At 36.3% G+C, this 24,013-nt stretch overlaps 1 protein-coding gene across 2 annotated transcripts in view; it reads right to left on the reverse strand.

Annotated features, from left to right (window-relative positions):
- The window catches only part of UCHL5 (ubiquitin C-terminal hydrolase L5), a 58,268-nt gene that overhangs the window by 18,086 nt on the left and 16,169 nt on the right, over positions 1-24,013 (reverse strand). For both annotated transcript variants that reach the window (XM_082616587.1, XM_082616588.1), the window contains exons 3-7: positions 23,213-23,318; positions 9,113-9,238; positions 8,968-9,029; positions 8,765-8,895; positions 7,314-7,377 (exon numbers count right to left, since the gene is read on the reverse strand). In XM_082616587.1, coding sequence (XP_082472713.1) covers positions 7,314-7,377; positions 8,765-8,895; positions 8,968-9,029; positions 9,113-9,238; positions 23,213-23,318 — 489 coding nt within the window. The remainder of the gene's footprint in view (positions 1-7,313; positions 7,378-8,764; positions 8,896-8,967; positions 9,030-9,112; positions 9,239-23,212; positions 23,319-24,013) is intronic.

Below are 24,013 nucleotides of genomic sequence, written 5' to 3' on the forward strand. Positions count from 1 at the left end.
AATACTATGAAAAATGATACACCAACAAATTGAGCAACCTAGAAGAAATGGATAATTTCCTAGAAACAATCTTCCAAGACTGAATCAGGAAGAAACAGAAAATCTGAACAGACTGATTATTAGTAATGTAATTGAATCAGTAAACAAAAAAATCCCAACAACCAAAACTCCAGGACCAGAGGACTGCACAGGGGAATTCTACCTAACATTGAAAGAGGAGTTAATGCCTTTATTTCTCAAACTATTCCAAAAAACTGAAGAGGAGGGAATACTTCCAAACTCATTCTATGAGTCCAGCATTACCCTGATACAAAAACCAAAGACACTACAGAAAAAGAAAATTACAGACCAATATCCCTGATGAACACAGATGCAAAAATCCCCAATAAAATATCAGCAAAAAGAATTCAACAATACATTAAAAGGATTGCACATAATGATCAAGTGGGATTTATTCCAGGGATGCAAAGATGGTTCAGTATACACAAACCAATCAACATTATAACTATATCAGCAAAACAATGGACAGAAATCACATGATTATCTTAATAGAGGCAGAAAAAGTATTTGACAAAATTCAACATCCATTCATAATAAAAACTCTTAACAAACTTGGTAAGACAGAACAATCTCAACATAATAAGGGTCATTTAAGCCAAACCCACAGCTATCATCATACTCAACAGTGAAAAGCTAAAAGCTTTTCTTTTAAGATCAGTAACAAGACAAGGATGCCCACTCTCACCACTTTTATTCAACATAGTATTAGAAGTCCTAGCCACAGCAATCATACAAAAAAAATAAAAGGCATCCAAATTGGAAGGGAAAAAGTAAAACTCACTATTTGCTGATGACATGATATTAAATACAAAAAAATCCTAAAAATTCTACCAAAAACTATTAGAACTAATAAGTGAATTCACTAAAGTTATAGCATATAAAATCAAAATACAGAAATCTGTTGCATTTCTGTACACTAATAATGAACTATCAGAAAGAGAAATCAAGAGAACAATTCCATTTGCAACTGCATCAAAAAGAATAAAATACCTAGGAATAAAGTTAAACAAGGAGATGAAAGAACTGTACTCTGAAAACTGTAAGATACTGATGAAAGAAACTGAAGACAACACAAATAGAAAGATATACCATGCTCATGGATTGGAAGAATTAATACTGTTAAAATGTCCATACCACCCAAGCAACCTACAGATTTGATAATCCCTATTTTCACAGAACTAGAACAAATACTCCTAAAATTTGTATGAAACCACAAAAGACCCCAAATAGCTAAAGCGATCTTGGGAAAGAAAGAGCTGAAGGTATCATGTTCCCTGACTTCAAACTATACTATAAAGTCAAAATAATCAAAACAGTATGGTCCTGGGACAAAAACACACATATAGATCAGTGGAACAGAATAGAGTCCAGAAATAAACCCACAAAACACACAGTCAATCTACAACAAAGGAGGCAAGAATATACAATGGGGGAAAGTCTCTTCAATAAGTGTTGTTGGCAAAACTGGACAGCTACATGTAAAAGAATGAAACTAAACCATTTCCTCACACCTTATACAAAAATAAACTCAAAATGGATTACAGACTTAAATGTTAGACCTGAAACCATAAAACGCCTAGAAGAAACATAGGCAGTAGCTCTTTCACATTGGTCTTAGCAATAATATTTGGATCTGTCCCCTCGACAAGGGAAACAAAATAAAAAATAAACAAATGGACTACATCAAACTAAAAAGCTTTTGCACAGCAAAGGAAAGCACCAACAAAATGAAAAGGCTGCCTACTGAATTGGAGAAGATATTTGCAAATGATATATCTGATAACGGGTTAATATCCAAAATATATAAAGAGCTCACAATCCAGCAATTTCAATTCCAGGTATTTTTCCAAGGAAAACAAAAACACTAATTTGAAAAGATGTATCTACCCCAATGTTCACAGCAGTATTATTTACAATAGCCAAGATATGAAAGCAACCTAAGTGTCCATTGACTGATGAATGGATAAAAAAGATGTTTTATACACACACACAATGGAATATTACTTAGCCATATAAAAGAAGGAAATCTTGCCATCTGCAACAACATGGATGAACCTAGAGGGTATTATGCTAAGTGAAATAAGTAAGACAGAGAAAAACAAATACTATATGATTTCACTATAAAAAACAAAACAAATATAACCAAACAGAAACAAACTCAAACAAATTCAGATATAGAGAACAAACTACTAGTTGAGTGGGGAATTGGCAGGGTAGGTGAAATAGGTGAAGGGGATTAAGAGGTATAAACTACCATTTATAAAATAAATAAACAGGGATGTAACATTTAGCACAAGGAATATAGTCAATAATATTGTTATAACTTTGTATGATGCATAATCTATAAAAATATGTTGTACACCTGAAACTAATACAGTATTGGAAGTCAACTATACTTCAATATAAATTTATTTATTAATACTTTTGTCTATAGACAGATAAATAAGCTTTCATATATGAAAGGAAAAAATCAGCTAAATTTCATCAATCACAAATATATTATTAAATGTTTTAGTACCTCCTAGACATTTGAAATAACGTGTTTTCATCAGTTCTCATACTTTCACAGAAAATATGGTAACTATCAATTACCTTTTATCTCAATTAGAAAAAATAATTAAACTAAGACCTCACATTTGTTGAATTAATTTTACTGACATCTTGATGGTATTAACTATATTCCTTATTATATAATTTTTTCCAAATCATGATTTTGTTTCTATTCTTAACTAATATATGTTTTACATTTCACTTGTACTTTTATCATATACAAATATATATTTATGTAATATGTTATAAATAATCTCTTGTAAAACTTTTTAATACTGTTTTATTTTCACTACTCTGATACCAATGAAACATCTTATAGTATAAGCTTGTTTATGGTAAGGATTGACATTGGAAAGATTATCCATAACATTATGTAAATGGCACTTAATCAGATGAAAACATGTAGAAAATGTAAGCCTGTTTTTGCATTAGTTCACCTGCAAGAGCTTCTCATAAATAGTTCTATTCACTGGAAAGAATATGGCCCAGTGTAACTATAGCACTTTGAACTATGTAAAAATGCTGTTTTTAAAACTCTGCTTATGGGACTTCGATTTCCCTATTCCTCCCAGTAAAAAATAACAAACTAAAAAAATCTAGACATACATTTTTTAAAAAATGAAAAAAATTAAAATTCTGGAGTGAAGAGAAGGCAGACATGCTAGGGAACCAGGACCCAAGAATGACAGTGGTGAAGTCTCTGGATAATCATTCTGCTGCATATGTCCTGGCCTTGGAGTTAAGGAAGCCATCAATTGAGAAATGCCAACAGGCACAGACAAAAAAGCACCAACAATAGTCTGCTCTTTCTATCCAAACAGGAAAGGGGCAACCTCATGAGACAAAAAACTTTGAGACAATAACCACTCTACCATACCCAAACACAACTGAAAAAACTGGCCCAAACCCTACCGGCCAGCAAAGGCTGGGTAGGGAGCCTGGACTTCCACCCCCACCAGGCTGTAATAGGCACCTGGGGTGGTGTCAGAAAAAAAAAGCTCAATGGGTGAGTTCAACAGCAGAATGGAGGAGACGGAGGAAAGAATCGGTAAACTGAAAAGTAGAACAGAAATTACCCAACTGAACAAAGAAAACAGACTAAGAAAAATAAAGAGAGTCCCAGGGACCTGTGGGACTAAAGCAGGAGACATTTGTGTCATTGGAGTCCTGGAAGAAGTGAGAAAGAGGGTGAGATTGAAAAAGTTCTCCAAGTTATAATGGCTAAAAACTTCCCATATTTGACAAGACATAAATGCACAGATTCAAGAAGCTGAGCAAAATCCAAATAGAATAAATGCACAGAAATCCACACCAAGACACATCATACTCAAATATATGAAAACTAAAAACAAACCAAAAAAAAAAATGAATTTGAGACCAACAACAGGAGAAACACCACCATATCTATAGGGCAAAAACTGTTTGAACAACAGTGGATTTATCAGTAGAAACCATGGAGGCCAGAAGGGAGCGACATAACAATTTTCAGGTGCTAAAAGAAAAGACTATCAACCCGGAATTCTATACACAGTGAAAATAACCTTCAGAAATAAAAGGGAAATCAAGACATTCTTAGATGAAGAAAAACTAGGATTCTTTGACAGCAGAACTACCCTAAAGGAATGGCTAAACAAAGTTTTCTAAACAGACAGGAAATGATAAAGAATTGAGTTCTGGAACATGAAGAAGAAAGAACAATGGAAAAAGTAAAAATATGGGTAAATACATTTTCCTTCTCTTAAGTTTTTAAAATTATGCTTCATGGTTAAAACAAAAATTATAATACTGTCTGATGGAGTCCTAAATGTATGTAGAGGAATTATTTAAGACAATTATAACAATGGACAGTAAAAGTACATAAAGGAAGGTAAGATTTCTACACTTCACTCAAACTGGTAAAATGTTAACACCAGTAGATTGGGATAAGTTAGAGAAACCATTAGAAAAGCCATACAAGGAAATAAACTCAAAACCACTATAGATGTCTGGATAACTCACAGAAAAGCAGGAAAAGAGAAACAAACAAAAAAAAACAGAACAAAGAGAAAAAAATTAAATGGCAGATTTAAACCATAAGACATTAATAATTACATATTAAATATACATTTTATTTTATACGTAATTTTATAAATCCATTACATTCAATGTAAATGGTCTCAATCCACCCAGTAAGACAAAAAATGGCAGAGTGGACTAAAAAATATGATTCAATATATGCTGTCTATATGAAGTTCACTTCAAATATAATGACATAGCTAGGTTCAAAGTAAAAGGATGGAAAAAATATACCATGCATATATGAATCAAGAAAAAGTAGAAGTGGTTATATTACTGTGAGATAAAGTAAACTTCAGAGCAAAGAAAATTACTAGAGAGAAACATTGCATAATGATAAAAAAGACAATCCACTAAGAAGAAATAGTGATCATAAATGTTTATGCAACAAACAAGAGACCTGCAGAATATGTAAGGGAAAAACTGATAAAACTTAAATTAGAAATAGCCAAATTCAAAACTGTGCCTATTTGCAAACGACATGATCATCTATCAATATGCAGGAAATGTCAAGGAATTCACAAAACTTCTAAAGCTGGTGGGTGAGTTTAGCAAGGTTGAAGGATACAAGACAAAGAAAGAAAAAAATCAACTTTATCTCTACACACTAACAATGATCACATGGAACAAAAATGAAAATATAGTATCATTTGTAATCACTCAAAAGAATATGAAGTGCTTGGGTATAAATCTGACAAAATACATATGGAACTAGCATGCGGAAAACTACAAAATGCTGATGAAAGAAATTAAAGAAGGTCCAAGTAAATGGATAGACATACCATGTTCATGGATTGGAAAAATCAATATAGTAAAAATGCCACTTCTCCTAAAATTGATGTTTGACACAATTCCTATCAAAATCCCAAAAAGAATTTTTGTAGATACAAGATTATACTAAAATTTACATGGAGGGCAGAGTATCTATAACAGCTAAAACAATTCTGAAGAAAAAGAATAAAGTTGGGGGCATCAGTCTACCTGATTTCAAGACTTACAATTTAGCCACAGTCATCAAGACTCTGTAGTACTTGCAGACAGCAGACAAATAAATCAATGGAACAGAACAGTGAACCAGAAATAGACCCACACAAATATGCCCCACTGGATTTTTTTTACAAGGGTGCAGCAGCAGTTCAGAGGAGGAAGGATAGCCTTTTTAACAAACGGTGCTAGACCAATTGGACAAACAGAGGAAAAAAAAAAGAACCTTGACTTAACTTCACACCACACAAAAATTAACTCAAAATAGATCATAAACTTATATGTAAAATGTTATATAAACCTTTTAGAAAAAAAGGAGAAAATCTTTGGGATCTAGGGCTAGGCAAAGAATTCTTAGATTGGACAACAAAAATACAACTCACAGTGGGAAAGACTGACAAATTGGACTTCACTGGAATTAAGAGCTTTTGCTCTGTGAAAAACCACGTTGGGAGGAGGAGAGGATGGGCTATAGACTGGGAGAGAATATTTTCAGGCAACATGTCTGACAAAGGACTAGTGATAGCTAGAGTATGTAAAGAACTTCAAGGCTCAAGAGTCAAAAAAACAATCCAATTACAAAATAAACAAAAGGCATGATTTTCAACATTAGTCACTAGGGAAATGCAGATTAAAACCACAATGAAATATCACTATCCACCTATCAAAATGGCTAAGATAAAAAATTTTGACAAAATGCTAGCTAGCATGTGGAGAAACTGGATCACTCATACTACACTGCTGGTGGAAATGTAAAATAAAATAGTACAGCTACTCTGGAAGAGTTTGTCAATTTCTTAAAAAATTAAACATGTATTTACCATACAACTAGGTTATTTATCCCAGAGAAATGAAAACTTATGTACACACAAAAATCTGTACACAAATGTTTATTGCAGCTTTATTCATAACAGCTAAAAACAGGAAACAATCCAGATGTCCTTCAATGGGTGAATGGGCAAAAAAATGGAATATCTATACCATAGACTACTACCCATCTATAGAAAAGAATGTACTATCGATATACTTAACAACCTGGATGAATCTCCAGAGAATTATGCTGAGTGAAAAAAGCCAATCCAAAAAGGTTAAATATTGTATGATTCCATTTATATAACATTCTTTAAATAACAAAAATTATAGAACTAGGGATTAAGGATGGGGGAGGGTGGGGTTGAGGGCAGTGGCTGTAGCTATAAAATGGCAACATGAAGAACCACTGTGATGATGGAATTATTCTGTATCTTGACTATATCAACATCAATAGCTGGCTGTGACATTGTACCATAGTTTTACAAGATGCTACTCCTGCAGGGTAAAGGGTACATAGGAGCTCTCTGTATTATTTTTATAACTTAATGTGAATATATAATTATCTCAAAATAAAAAGTTTAATTTAATAAAAAAGACAGATACTCCTAAAAACAAAACTCTACAAAATAACTGTACAAAATATCTAACTTAATGGAAATGTGCATGTTTAACTTCTATAAAGACAAGACGACTTACTACGATGTAGAATTTAGAGATTTTCCGAATAGATTTCCTGAACACATTAATCCAATCAAAAGTAGAAGCTCAATAAGTATTGCTAAAACAACGATAAAATAAAGGTTTAAAAACGAGAACATTAGTTATGCCAGTAAGATTAGCTGAGCATTTACTTTTGTATCCTTTTTTCTATGACTGGCCTCACTGCGCTGATCCAATCATCTTGATTGCATGCACCTAGGAAGAAATGTAAAAGCATTTATGTCAAATAAAATCAACATTAATATTATTTCAAAAGTTTGGTCCAAAATATTTTTATTAATATTTTGACAAATTCAGGATAGTAGAAAACCTTTTAGCATAACTATGTTAAGCTCCAACTCTTACTTTCTTAGTAATGGTAAGGGGAAAGAGTATTATCATAATTTGCATTTCCACATTGTTGCATCACTTAGTGGTGCTAAACAAATGTTTGAGAAAATAATGAACTAGGGAATTATTTCATTAAAACTCACGACTCTGTGAGATACGGATAACTACCTTCATTTTACAGACGATGAGACAGAGGGCTAAAAAAAAACAGCTCACATATTAGTGACAAAATAAGGATTCAATCCTTTTCTGACTCCCCACCATCATAACTACAGAAAAAAAATGAAATCCACACACAATGCAAAACCAATTTTACCCAGTTTTTTAATCCTCTTTTTTACCTAAATTTTAGTATAGCCACCAGTTGTACAGCAAAACTGGCTGCTCTGTTTTATATTTTACTTCCTTTATAACTCATGGATCTAATGAATAGAGAATGGCTGACCAGATAGAAGCCAAGAGAAAAAAATGCAGTGATCAGATCAACCCCCAAACCAGAGAAAATCAGCTTCTATAGAATTAAAAGAACATTCTATTAATTTTCTTTAAGAAACATAGAAAAATAAATATTTTTAAACATGTAAATCTGCATTAGATGAAGTATTAGCTCTAGACATGGGCATGGTCAATAAGAACAAGCAAAATGAAAGTGTTATTTTTTTTTTAATCTGAAAGTATAAAGTTTTATGGACAGCAGATAACATTAGATTCCATTAAAACAGGTTACACTGCACTTAAACCTAATTTTAAGAAAAAGAAAAAGAAAACTTAATGAGGTAAAAATAAGGAGTTAAAATTATTTTGTGGGAATCTATTAGTTCATTACTAGATCAGAACCACCTCAACCTCAATAACCATTTATCATTAGCTCAAGGTAGGAGATGGGGTGGGATCAGGACAAATCCACACTTTGGCACAAAGGACAGCGCATTAATGCACTAGTTACATAGAAAAAAGTAGTTTTTAAAAGTTAACTGAAAAATTAAAAATAAATTATGTAATCTATGGGTTAAAAAAACTTTTCTTGTAGGAAAAAAACTAAAGGTCCCAATGCAACTACAGTAGTCAACATGCCCTAACTCCTGTTACTTAATTTCATAAAGTACTGAAGAGCTTAAAGCCTGCATGGCATCACACCTCACAGTCACCTCCCCTTTCTAAACTTAAGCAGGACTAGGGCTAAGCCAAAGGTGAACATCCAATCTTCTTTTCCTTATCAAAAGTGAAATACCAGGAATAGTAACCACATTACCTAAATCAATCGGTCCTTCTCTTAATCCATCTAATTCATACAGTCTTCCATTAACAGGAACATAACTGACAAAGTGAAAAGCATCTTCTTCTTTTGCTGATGTCTTTGCGTCAAATTCAAACATTTGCTGTCTACAGCGAAGAAAAAACAGTGAGGGACAAAAAAACAGAGACAGTATTTATTTCACATAAAGTTATCTTTACCTGGCGAAACTGTTGTGTACTTGTCGAATCACATCCGAATTACTCAGTGCCAAACCTTTCATCTGAAATAAGTTTTAAGAATAGCCTATTAAAATAAGAACCACCACAAACAGGGCATTTTTAGGAATAATACGACTGTACTCACAGCTGCATCAAAGCTTTGTGAAAATTCTTTAAACTCTGATAATGTGTCTCCTAAATGGACATCTTGATGGGTACAGTTCAATAACACACTTACTATGGCTTGAGTAGCACAAGCATTATTAATTACCTATAAAATATGAAAGCAAAAATATTATCAATTTGTTAAAAAAAATAGCTTTTAACTGGTGATGATGACCCCCAAAATATGAAAAAAAGTTTCCAAATTTTATTTCATATAGTCTTAGCATAAACATAATAAACATGATCAATTCCCAATCTAATTTATTTTCAGGAATTTGCTGCAATTCTGGAGCTGAAGATTCTAGGAAATCGAATAAATTAAATGAACTCATATCAGTGAAAACCAATCCAGTTAGGGTAACAAAGCCAATCTTTCCTGGTCTAAAACATATCTAATTAAATCAAAAGAGCTTGTCCTTCCCTCTTATTCACTTCCTCCTATGCTCATTTCTACCTATAAAAATTCAACCCATATTTCAGTATCCAACGCAAGCTCCAGCTCACCGATGTGGCTCTTAAAGAACTTATCCAACAACTCATATTACTTTCTTCCCTCATTTGAATTCCTAAAAATGTGTATATACTGTCTACATATTTTTCAATTCAATCTTTATAGTGCTGTCATCTAGCTATTAACTGTTTATTTAACAAGTTATGTGGACCTTGCATTCTAGTGAGAGGAGAGAACATTTAGATAGCACTTACTATGTGTGGATAATTTTCTAGGCACTTCACATGTATTAATACTTTTAATCCTGTCAATCAACAGCCTATGAAGAAGGAGTAATATTATTATCCACATTTTACATTTGTGGAAGCTGAGGCACAAAGAGGTTAAGTAGCTTGCCCAAAGGGCACAGAGCTAAGCAAGAGGCAGGTGATTTGGTTCTAGAATTTTGTGTACTTAGCCACAACATGAGGCTGGCTCTGTACACGTATGTGGTCTCTCCAACAAGATTATAACCTACTTATGGACAAGGGCTCTGCCACACTCCCTACAGCACCTACACAGTGCTGAGATCACAGAGGTGGAAAGAGCTTCAGATGATCACTTCGAACACCAGCAAGGTTAACTGTAGAGTTAAATTAAACTTGATAAATGATTTTTTACAATATAGTTTAGTCCTATTGCTATATTTCATTACAATATTATAATTAAGTACCATTTTCCAAAAATACTAATTCACTTATGATCTTACAATTTGGTAAATTATTTCTATCTTGCCTGATTTCAAAAGAAAATTTTTCCATTATCTTCCCTCATTAACTCTTATACTCCTGTACTTTTTTTTGCCAGACTTTTGAAGTCTTGTGAATACCCACCAGTTCTTACATTTTTGACTGCAGTATGTTTGAGGAGTTCCTTGATAAGGCTGCTTTCTCCATTAGAGAACACTGTCTTACTCCCAATTCTCAAACAGTGATACCACCACATTCTTGTAATTCCTCTTACAGTATTTTGTACTCAAAACTATCTTATGATTGACGATTAAGGAAAAGTAACAGGAGATCTAGAATCCAATTAACATTGCTGCTGATTTCTTTTAATATGTATTCTGAGTCACAGTTCTTTAGTAAATAAACTTGGATGAAAATTTTTAATGATTAAAGGAGACATCATAAAGGTCGTTAACTAAAACAAGACTTAGTGCTCCCTTATCTTGGGCCAAAATTATCTGGAGATGGGTTGGTAGAAGCGAAGTTAGCAGAAGTTAAAATTTATACTCATTCACACATCCTTTCAAAATGATGACACATTAAAGATATAATATGTACCCAATTCTAGGCTAGATGCTGAAGCTATGGCAGAGAATACTATCAAACATTCCTATGATCTAAGGACTTCAAGTCTGTAACCTATCATTTTAGGAATTTTTTTTTTCAAACTCATCAAATTGTACACACTAAACATGTGCAGTTTTTTGTACACCGATTGTATTTCAATAAACCTGTTTTTTTTTTAAAGGAAAAAAGAAAAAAATCTCGTGGTTACTGATACTTCTCTTCCGGTGTTAATAAGGGTTTACACTGTCCATGATTTATTACAGCTCATTTTGCATATGTGTGAAGAACAGTCATTATGGTGTGCATCAGTGTAAACATACCTCTTCAGGTTTTTAAATGAGTTAAGTGCCACCAAGTGGTTATGTTATAAATAGCACAGTGGTCCCCTTATCCTTGGGGGATATCTTCCAAGACCCCCAATGGATGCCTCAAACATGAATATTACCAACCCCTATATATATCATGTTTTTTCCTATACTAACAGGCTGGTAGCACACATGAGGGACAAAGGGATGCATCCCACGTGGGACAGTGAAGGACAGAATGAGATTTCATCACACTATTCAGAACGGCACACAATTTAAAACTTAGGGTTTATTTCTGGAATTTTCCATTTAATATTTCAGCCAGAGTTGACTGAAACCATAGAAAGTACAACAGCAGGTAAGGGGGGAATACCGCACAGAATTACCAAAAAAAAAAAAAAAACTTAAGACATTAAAAAGTGCACAGCCATTCATTCGTTCAAATATTTATTACTGAGAACTCACTGTGTGCTAGACATTGTGATAAATGCTGAATACACAGTGAACAAGAGACATGTGGTCCTTGTCCTCGTGAAACACTTAAAAACCACCTTATATACATCCATTTGGGAGAATTTTAACTTCATCTTTCTTCACAAAAAATTATTGCAGTATAAATGATATATATAGTCCCCAACGAGAAGGGGGCGAACAAGGAACAAACTGAGACGAGACGTTCAAGAGACAATGAGCACACTGCTATGTACTAGTGTGCTTGTAATCAGAGTCATTGGTTACCTCGTAAATCAGTGCCTTTAAGCAATTAGGAGTTCATGCTAGGAGTAAGAGATTTTTAATAGGAAATAACAGTAAATACAGTGATTCAGAAAGTTCAGTTTAAGACAATTTACAGGAGAGATTGAAGGTGGCTAAAAACAAACAAGATCCCACTGGGTAGCTACTCTAATGCTAGCATGAAATAATAAAGGGCAATAGATTAATGGAGCAGGATCCATTAAAAGCAGGGTCACCCAAATATGCGAGTCAGAATTCTAGGAGTCAGGAATATAACTAAAAATAAAATCAGGTTAAAAAGAATAAGGGGAGGGCTTCCCTGGTGGCGCAGTGGTTGAGAGTCCGCCTGCCGATGCAGGGGACATGGGTTCGTGCCCCGGTCGGGGAAGATCCCACGTATCGCGGAGCGGCTGGGCCCGTCAGCCATGGCCGCTGAGCCTGCGTGTCCGGAGCCTGTGCCCCGCAGCGGAAGAGGCCACAACAGTGAGAGGCCCGCATACCACAAAAAAATAATAATAATAAAAAAATTAAAAAAAAAAAAAAAAGAATAAGGGGATAGTAATACAACCATATTAAACAATTTTGTAAATTTAAGCTCAAATGCAGAAATTAAAAAAAAAAATCTTACCAGAACTAAGTCAAGAAAAAATAAGTAGCCCAAATAAGTCTTTTAACTACTAAATTGAAGTGGTAGTTAAAAATATACTCACAGGGGCTTCCCTGGTGGCGCAGTGGTTGACAGTCTGCCTGCTAATGCAGGGGACACGGGTTCGAGCCCTGGTCTGGGAGGATCCCACATGCTGCGGAGCAACTAGGCCCGTGAGCCACAACTACTGAGCCTGCGCTCTAGAGCCCGCGAGCCACAACTACTGAGCCTGCGCTCTGGAGCCCGCGAGCCACAATTACTGAGCCTGTGCGTCTGGAGTCTGTGCTCCGCAACAAGAGAGGCCGCGATAGTGAGAGGCCCACGCACAGTGATGAAGAGTGGCCCCCGCTTGCCACAACTGGAGAAAGCCCTCGCACAGAAATGAAGACCCAACACAGCAAAGATAAATAAATTAATAAACTCCTACCCCCAACATCTTAAAAAATATATATATATATATATACTCACAAAGGGCTTCCCTGGTGGCGCAGTGGTTGAGAGTCCGCCTGCTGATTCAGGGGACACGGGTTCGTGCCCCGGTCTGGGAAGATCCCGCATGCCGCGGAGCGGCTGGGCCCGTGGGCCATGGCCGCTGAGCCTGCGCATCCGGAGCCTGTGCTCCGCAATGGGAGAGGCCACAACAGTGAGAGGCCCGCGTATCGCAAAAAAAAAAAAAAAAAAAAAAAAAATATATATATATATATATATATGTATATATATATACTCACAAAGAAAATACCAGGCACAGATGGTTTTATAGGCCAATTCTATCAAAATTTGAAGAAACAGACCATCTAAATTTTAGATGGTCTAAATTGTCCAAATTCTTCAGGACAGTAAGAAAAAGAGGAAATTCCAACTCAATTCATGAAGCAAGCACAACCCTAATACTAAAACTATTCAAAGCCATCACAAGAAAGGAAAATTAAGGCCATTTCATTCATATAGATGTAAAAATTCTAAACAAATATTACTGAATTAAATTCAACAGTGCATAAAAAGAAAATATGGGCTTACCTCAGATATGGAAGAATGACCAACTGGGCTTATCTCAGATATGGAAGAATGATTTAATATTAGAAAAATTCATAAACATAACTAACCATATTAGCCTATTAAGAGGGAAAATAAACATGATCATCTCAATAGATGCAGAAAAGCATTTGAAAAAACTTAATCCTTCCATAATAAGGACACTTGCTAAATTATTAAAAGAATGTCCTTACCTGAACATTAAGAAAAAACAATCTGAAATGGGAAATGGGAAAAGCATTCCCTTTAAAATCACAATGATTTTACTGGAGGTATTAACCAGTCAATAAGATAAGAAAAATAAATTAGAGACATAAGGATTCAAAATGAGGAGACAAAACTGCTTTGTTTGACGTAGTAATTTAGATAGAACCCCCCCCAAACCAACAAATAACAGAGATAATAGAGGTTAGCAAGATGGCTAAATATAATATTAAGACATAAGAATGAATTACATTTTTTTATACCAGCAACAAACACCTAGAAAATGTAACTGAAGAAAAGATGATTTATAATTATAACAAAGAGATCAAGGAATTAAGATAAATCTAATAAAAGATGTAAAACCTCTACAGAGAAAATTATGCAACATACTAAAGATAATAAAAGCATATCTAAAAATAAATAGATAAATAAAAGCAGATCTAAATAGAGATACATACTACGTTCATGACTTAGTATCATGAAGATATAAATTCTCCCCAAATTGATACATATATTCAATGCTATTCCAGTCAAAATTCCAAAATAATTTTTCATACAACTTGATAAGATGACGTTGAAATTTATATGAAGAACATAGGGTCAAGAATAGCAAGGATATTTTTGAAAAAGAGGAGGGAGAAGAGACATGACCTATTAGATATAAGAACTTACAAAGAAGTGAAAGGAATTAAGACAGTGTGGTATTGGCAGAGAGACAGACAAAATGATCAGTAGAGTCCAGAAAACACACACACACACACACACACACACGGAACTATGGTATACAACAGAGGTGGCATGTCCAATAAATAGGGAAAATAATGGATGTTCAATAAATGATGTTAGAAAAAAAGGGTGATCCACATGGAAAAAGATAAAATTGAACCCCTGCCTCAAATAATATACCAAAATCCAACTCCCAATGAATTATGGACATAGATATCAAAAATTAAAATTTAAATGCATAGGTAAATATCTTTTACAAATGCAGATAGATAACGATTTCTTAAACAAGACGCAAAAAAGCATTGGCTCTAGGGGCTTCCCTGGTGGCGCGGTGGTTGGGAGTCCGCCTGCCGATGCAGGGGACGTGGGTTCGTGCCCCGGTCCGGGAGGATCCCACGTGCTGCGGAGCGGCTGGGCCCGTGAGCCATGGCCGCTGAGCCTGCGCGTCCGGAGCCTGTGCTCTGCAGCAGGAGAGGCCGCAGCAGTGAGAGGCCCGCGTACCACAAAAAAAAAAAAAAAAAAAAGCATTGGCTCTAAAATACAAAATTCGGGCTTTCCTGGTGGCGCAGTGGTTAAGAATCTGCCTGCCAATGCAGGGGACACGGGCTCAAGCCCTGGTCTGGGAAGATCCCACATGCTATGGAGCAACTAAGCCCGTGTGCCACAGCTACTGAGCCTGCAAGCCACAACTACTGAAGCCCGCGCACCTAGAGCCCGTGCTCTGCAACAAGAGAAGCCACTGCAATGAGAAGCCTGTGCACTGCAACAAAGAGTAGCCCCCACTCACAGCAACTAGAGAAAGCCAGCGCACAGCAATGAAGACCCAACGCAGCCAAAAATAATACATAATAAAATAAAATTATAAAAATAAATAAATAAAATAACAAAACACAAAATTCTATTCATCAAAAGACACCCAGAAAAGGTAAAACAATAAGGTGCCAACTTGGAGAAGCAGTATCATGAAGATGTAAACAACGCCTACAAATCAAAAAGTACAGTTAGTCCTACAGAAAAATAATTTAAGAATTTCACAGAAGAAACACATATGGCCACTAAGTACATCAACACCCTTTCAACATGATTAATGCCCAGGGAGATGTAAACCAAGACCATAATGAAGTACCATTTTAGAATGAGCTGGCTGGCAAAAATCAAAAAGGCCTCTGGCGCAATGGTTGAGAATCTGCCTGCCAATGCAGGGGACATGGGTTTGAGCCCTGGTCTGGGAAGATCCCACATGCCGCAGAGCAACTAAGTCCGTGCGCCACAACTATTGAGCCTGCGCTCTAGAGCCCGCAAACCACAACTACTGAGCCTGCGAGCCACAACTACTGAAGCCCACGTGCCTAAAGAGCCCGTGCTCCAGAACAAGAGAGGCCACCGCAATGAAGAGCAGCCCCCACTCGCCACAACTAGAGAAAGCCCGCACGCAGCAACGAAGACCCAACAACGAAGACCCAATGCAGCCATTAATTAATTAATTAATTAATTAATTAATTAAAAAAAAAAAAAAGGCCTGACAATACCACGTATTGGAGTATGTGGCTACACGGTAACTCAGATATTGCTAGTAGAGGTGTAAACTGGAGTATCTACTTCCGAAAGCACTTTGATGTTTCTTCCTAAAGTTACATTTACGTATCAGAAGAAGCACTGCTGTACTTCTACATATGTACCAGGAGAAATTTGCACAAATACAACAGGAGACATATAAAAATGTATGTGGCCACACAGTTTACCGTAATGCAAATGAAAACTCAAATGCCAATCTACAAAGAGTAAACACTTACTCTTCATGCACATTCGTGCAATTATTATTGTACAGCATGCAAAATAAGTTAACTATTATGATAAACAACTAGTGGATAAATTTTAAAATATTAAGTCAAAAAAGTTAGTCTCCCAAAACTACAAAGAGCATGATACTTTTTATCAAGTTAAAATTTTATATACACAGCCCTTTTAGGATTAGAAAAAATACAGAAAGTGGAAAGCAAGGAAACGATATACAGAATTCCACATGCAGGTTACTTGGATGAAGGGAGGGAGGATGAGAGCTATGTGGGACAACGGGTGGGACACAAGGAAATGATAGTTAGATGACGTTTGTCTAGGCGGTGAGTTCTTAGGTGCTTACTACATTACTTAGTCACCACATAAGTAAACAAAGAAATACAAGGAGGACGTGAGCGTGTGTCATCAACCAAGAATTATCATAATTCCATGCTGTGTACCTGAAGGTCAATTTTTTAAAAAGGAAAAAAGGAAGACACACTCATCATCACTGACCTGTCCTCTTCCTTCATCACGTCTGATCATTACACATTAAAGGTGCTACTTACTCTGCCTCCGGAGTATTAATCACATCTGTTCACATCTATCACTACTAACAGTCTTTTACCTGCTTTTGCATGGACTTCTACAAAAGCTTCCTAACTGATATGTAGTCTCATATCCTGCACCACTCCCTCCTCCTCAAACACATTCCCCACACTGTAGCCAAAGTGATCTCTTCTAGATGAAAATCTGATCATGTCACCCTTCTTAAAACACCTCAATAGGGGGCTTCCCTGGTGGCGCAGTGGTTGAGAGTCTGCCTGCCGATGCAGGGGACACGGGTTCGTGCCCCGGTCCGGGAAGATCCCACATGCCGCGGAGCGGCTGGGCCCGTGAGCCACGGCCGCTGAGCCTGCGCGTCCGGAGCCTGTGCTCCGCAACGGGAGAGGCCACCACAGTGAGAGGCCCGCATACCGCAAAAAAAACCCAAAACACCTCAATAACCTTCTACTGCTCTTAGGATACAGACAAAAGGCTCAAGCATGCTCTGCCTCTGTCCACATCTTGGCAGGAAGTGGAGAGTTATTCTCTAATATCCACCTTCTCCCTCTTCCAGATGGACAGAGGACCCAACTTTTATCTGGGTCCATGTCCACCTGGCATGAGGACAGCTTCCCCCTCTGCTGCTAAGTACAGCCATGTGACTGAGTTCCGGACAAAGAGAAGAAAGCATGTAACATGAGCAAGTTCTAGAAAACGTCCGTAAAAAGAGAGGAGTGTGTTGTCCGCTTCTACTGTCTTGAATGTGGAATTGAGATAGAACGGCTGAACCTCCAACAATCATCTCAGACCATGAAGTAACCTTTGGAATAGAAAGCACACACAAAGGAACAGAACAAAAGAGCCTGCCATCTTGACGTGCTCCACAGAGAATGAGAAAGAGAAAAACGCATGTTTCTTATAAACCATTGTTTCTCTATACCTAATCGTACTGAGCCCTGACTACCACACTGCTTGCTCAGCTTCATCATCTCATACCACCCTGCCTGTGCTGTCTCTAGTCCAGCTACACTGGCCTTCCTGTAATAGTACATTTTACTAGCCTTACTCCCTTTTACTATAAAGCTGTTAGTAATCTGGGATGATCCTCAACCTCTTTCCCCCAGGTAATACCTACTTAACCTTTAGATTTCAGCTGAAATGTCACTTACTCAGAGAAGCTTTCTCAGATCTCCCTGAAGAGGTCAGTCTCATTTTTATGTGTGCAGTGAAGAATCTAGTCTTGCCCTAAGAGAGGCCTGGCCTTTGCCCTTGGCTCCTGGGAGGTGATCTCTAAGCTCTTGAGAAGCCATGCCTCACTAAAGTGTCTTCGTTTACCTGGGGGCTGTGGGCCACACAGATAGTCTCACGGTGTGACTTAGGGTGGGTTCTGTGTCGACAGTATCATCTCAGCCTCCAGGGTGGCTGGAGACTGAGGGCCAATAAAAACTCGATACCAAGGATCGGCTGAGATGGCCTGAGTGGCAGCACTCTGCACACCGTCACACATACCGCCAGTCAAGTTACAGCGCTGGCTTTGACTCCCCGGGGGGAAGACCACAAGCAGCTTTCCTGGACTCCGCCCTGCGTGTCTCTTCCCTTGGCTGAATTTAATCTGTGTCCTTTCACTGTAATGAACTGTGTGACTATCACAGATTTTGGTGAGGTCTATGAGTTTTTCTAACAAATTACAGAACCTGAGGGTGGTCTTGGGGACTCCCCAAACTTGCAAGTATCAGAAGTGAGGGTGGTTTGTGGTACCCAAAACTCTAGTTGGTGTCCGAAGGGAGGGTAGTCTTAATAGATTATTTTTGAACTTCACAATACGGTTCTCATTTCATTCCATGCGGCACTTATTGCCACTGTAATTTTGTATTTCACTGATTAATACCAATCTCCTCCACTAAGCTCTGAACACCCTTGAGGAGAGAGCTCCTGACTGTTTATCATTCCCTGAGCACCTGGCACAGTGTCTGACACATGGCAGACACTCAATCATTCTTTCCTGAAAGACTGAACAGGTGGAGTCACACAAACCTAGTACCAATGACCTAAAGCAATAAATCAGACAGACCTTAGCTTTCTCATCAGTGAAAAAGTAACAAGACAACAATGTTTTGCAGAGAAGCATTACCAAAAGGGTCATTCCTGGATCCTTATACACAAATTGTAACTACTAGAAGACACCTTTTCTAGATATTTTGTTAATCAATGATCCACACATATGCACACTTCCAATTAGAGCATATGATTAGCATAAGACAGGCAGTATTACCTCTCTAAAATGATGCAATTCCATCCATAAATACCAAAACTATGTATTTAGTTAATCTGTATGACATTATCACAAATAAATATAATTTTAATTAAATGTTTTAAATATCTGAAAATATTCCTCAGAGTCCAGAGACCCTGGATTGGAAATATTTACTATAAGCTCTTGAAGCCTAGAACCAAGGATTATATATTTATGTAACATATACTATAAAATTTCTAGCATAGGCTCATAGGAGGCATACGCTAAAAAGACTGATAGATATTATTGTTGAATTACTGATCAGTTTAATAGAAACTGTTGGCATAATATAGTATAAAAAATACAATATAATTGGGAAATCACTAATCTGGCATATTAATAAACATGGCAGGAATAATGTAATACAAATAAAACATTAAATTATAGTAAGGTAGAAATGTAATACAGAACTAGAAAAGTATCAAGGGACTCTAGAAATTATAAATTCATACTCCAGTATCATTTTCTTTTCTTTGTAGAGTACTTTCTTATACCTTAAAAATACCTAGGCCTCTATAAGTCAGTCATTGTTAGTGTCTTAGTGAATCCTAGTGTTCTTTAACTGTAATATTCTTTCTACATTTGTCAGATACCTACTATGTGTCAGGGATTATACATGAAAACTCCTGGGTTTACAATTTAGTATGGAAGAAATATAATTAAATACACACACAAATATATATGGAAAAAATCTTGAAAAATATAAACTGTTTTAAGTGGTTATCTCTGAAGCAGGGATTATAATGGACTTGTATTTTCTACATTGTACATTTATAATGCTTACATTTTATATCATGGGTATAGATTCTTATATACCTTAAAAAAACTGTCTTTAAAAGGAGAAAAATCACCTGAAGGACCAAACTATCTGTCCCCTACTTATTCTCCACTACCTAGATCTTGAAAATCAAACAGTGATTATAATTATTATAGTACAATGATAAATATTACAATTTATAAATGGATTATTTGTGTTACAGAAATAATTGGAATCTCAAAATGTTCATCATTAAGAAATTTAGTTAAATAAATTACAGGACGCTTATACTAAGAATACTTTTAAAAGAGGTGGTGTTGTGATAAGGTTAAGTGTATGGACTTCAAGGCAACAGTGCCTGGGTTTGCACCCAGCTCTCCCACTGCCTAGCTACATAACTTGGGCAAGTTTCTTAACCTCTCTGGGACTCAGTTTCCACATCTGTGAAATGACGAGGAACCTGTAAAACCACATAGGGTCATTGTGAGGATCAGTTACTACAAATAAATTAATACTAAAAAATAATACATATAAAAGTACCTTATAAGCCTTCAATATGTTAGCTAATACTGTTATGTACACTGAAAGTCAAACTTTTATCATTAAGTGAAGAAAGATGCAAAATATTTTGCACAACAGTCCAACTTCAGTAAAAAAAAAGATCAAAAAATGTGTTAACAAGTGAATAGAAAATGTGGGAGGCAGTATGGCAGGTGGAACCACCAATCTGGGCTTTAGACCTGGGTTTAAATTCTAGATCCACCATGTACTAGCTGTGTGACCTCAGGCAAGTAAGTTAATTTTTCTAGGCCTCAATTTCTTCATCTGTGACATGAGGGTAACACCTCATAGGGCCGTTGCAAGGGTTAAATAAATAATACATCTAAAGCACAGTATCTGGCACACAACGAACACGGTAAATGTGGGCGGTTGTTGGTACTGCTATGGTGATAGTCGTTACCAGTAAGACGACACATGCCTGCCTTATCCACCATTACATCCCTAGGACCTAAAACAATGCCCAGCACAAAGGAGGTGCTCAACAACTACTCGTGGATTAAATGAATGAGTCAAACTCTTAGAAGGGGTTAGTAGACATGGGTGTGGGAGCACAGGGATGTTCACTCATCACTATATATTTCTGTAACTTAAGATACTTTAAGTACACAATGATAGGGCTTCCCTGGTGGCGCAGTGGTTGAGAGTCCGCCTGCCTAATGCAGGGGACACGGGTTCGTGCCCCGGTCCGGGAAGATCCCACATGCCACGGAGCGACTGGGCCCGTGAGCCATGGCCGCTGAGCCTGCGCCCCGCAACGGGAGAGGCCACAACAGTGAGAGGCCCGCATACCGCAAAAAAAAAAAAAAAAAAGTACACAATGATAATGTTTTCCTAACCCTTGAAGTAAAGCAAAAAAACTCTAATTTCTCTAAAAACACTCAATTTTTAAAAGTTGGGGGGGAAATGGAAAGAAGTAATAAAATAAGAGAAAAAGGAAAAACAAGTTACTAAGTGGAATAGTAAACGTTTGATTTAAAGGGCAGTAATGAGAATTAGCAGTTTTATTGTTTCCACCTCCCTAAAGGTTAATGAGATTATCTTAAGCAATTTTTTGAGTCTCAGAAATAAGTGCAATTTTCAAACAAATGCGATCATATTTAGCTTAGATTTTATACATTAATCAAACCTCTTTCATCATTCCCTTTTTCAGCTTTTCCAAACAATGGACTCCAAAATATGGAGGCACCTAATAATGTTGGTTAAACATTTCACTGTATACTCCAGAAGAGCAGTTCTCAAAGTGGGGTCTATGTAACCCTGGGAATTCCTAAGACCCTTTTCAAGGGGTTTGTGAGCTCAAAATTGTTTCCATAATAATTCCAAAACAGTTTTTGCTTTTTTCCCCTGCTTTCTTATTTACACTGTAGCACAACAGCAATCGAGGGTAAAACTGCTGGTATTTTAGCATATACCTAGGCAGTGGCATTAAACTGTTTCACTGACACACATGAGTAATTTAAAAAATTAACAAAACAAAAACCAGTTTTAGTGAAGAATGACTTTGATAAAGCAGTAAAATTTTTATTACATTTTGACCTCAGAGTACAAGTGGTTGAGCGAAACAGGTGGTACAAATAAAGCACTTCAGCTGCAAACCAGAACATGCCAGTTGATTCCATGAAAGGCATTCCATGAACTGTCAACTAGGTTGGCTGCTTTTTTCTTAGAACATCATTTTTTACTTGAAAGGACATACAGTGACAAATACGGTTGTTCAGACGGTATCTGGCAGATATATTCTTGAAAATGAGTGAAATGAGTCTGTCACTTCAAGGAAAACATCTGATAGTATTTGTTGCCCTTCATAAGGTTTGAATTCTCAAGTGAAAATTAGAATTTTGTAAGATTCAGATCCATAGATCCACCACTGTGAGTTTAAAAGTTTCAGGATACTTATCAATTCTCCTAATGATACAGATGCTGATATTAACAAATGTGACTCGTTGATAACATATATAATCATATGTCAACATATAGAAAATCTGCCTAAGTCGGTAAACTTTCAAAATGACCAGTGCATAATGTTATAAGATCCTCCAAGAGTAAAAGATCCTTTTGAAGAGCAAGATAAACCAAAGGATTTTTATATATCAAAGTACAAAGTTCATTAATATGATCTCAGATTTCACACTGCAACCAATCTTTAGGAGAGGAACATTTCTGGAGTTTTGATATAATATCAAAGAATATCCATAATTTCCTGGAAAAGAAATTAACATACTTCTCCCTCTCCACTACACATATGTGTGAGACTAAATCATATACTTCAACCAAAAACAAAACAAAATGAAAACACTGCAACAGACTGAATAAAGAAGCTGATAGGAGAATCCAGCTGTGTGCTTAATATTAAGCCAGACATTAAAGATATTTACAAAAATGTAAAATAATGCACTCACTACTCTTTTGCTTTGGTAAAGATATTTACGTTTCATTAAAAAAATACATTATCATTAACATGTAGTGAATTTATTGTTACTTTTAAAGCAATTAATAAATATTTTAAATGTCTCAGTTTTAATGTCTAACTGATAAATACTAATAAATATAACCCATATAAACAGAAGGTCTTTGGGGATCTCAATAATTTTTAAGAATGTGAAGGAGTCCTAGGACCAAGAAGTTTGAGAACTGCTACACTAGAGACACAGGTGGAAGAGTGCTGTTTGTAAAGAGGGTTGCTCTTGAGACTCCACAGTATCCAAGGACCATACCTGCTTGGCAAAAAAAATCGTGTCAAGTCTGGAGTCCTGAACCACAGAGCCTGCTGGTTCTTCTCCTGGCTGCCACTTGAAAAGAAAAATCAACCCATGAACTGGCCTACAAAACAAAAAAATACGAATTAGTGACACCAAACCTTGCTTCTTTTAACACACTGTCAATATGTTAAGTTTTGGTCATTTACTTAACAAATACAATGCAAATGAAGTAAATTTGAGAAATTTTTTAAAGATTTCTATTGCTGTTCATAGTTACTAGAATGTTGCCCAAGACACGGCTAACAAAATTTTTTAAAAATACATCAATTAAAATGGAATTATAATGAAAGGAATAATCTCAAATCTGTGCATTATTCAATTCTACCTTATATTACCTCACTTAAAAACAGAAAGAACACAGCAAAACTAGAAGAAGCTGTTAACTCTAGACTGAATTCTGATATACATGTTCACATAGGATGTTTACAGATAAATGGCTGCTAGCATAAATACTATGAAATATAGGATGTCGCCTTCATATAATTATTGGATGCATGAGCAACCATCACACTACAGTATGACTGGATGTTGCATCTCACACATAATGAAATCACCACCTCCCCAAAGGAAGGGTTGTTGCCCACAAACCGTTAAATCACCACTTTAGGATTCTCTCCAGTCTATCTTTCACCACTGCCTTCCATGCAACAAAAATCTTTCCTATTGCTTAAAGGCAGGTCAAATGATGCACCTTTAATTAACCTTCCCTGATCATCCAGCCAGAATTTCTCTCTTATTCCATCTAAAATGACTACT

The sequence above is a fragment of the Mesoplodon mirus genome, assembly GCF_964341445.2.
Source record: "Mesoplodon mirus genome assembly, chromosome: 3".
In the NCBI taxonomy this organism is placed as follows: Eukaryota; Metazoa; Chordata; class Mammalia; order Artiodactyla; family Ziphiidae; genus Mesoplodon; species Mesoplodon mirus.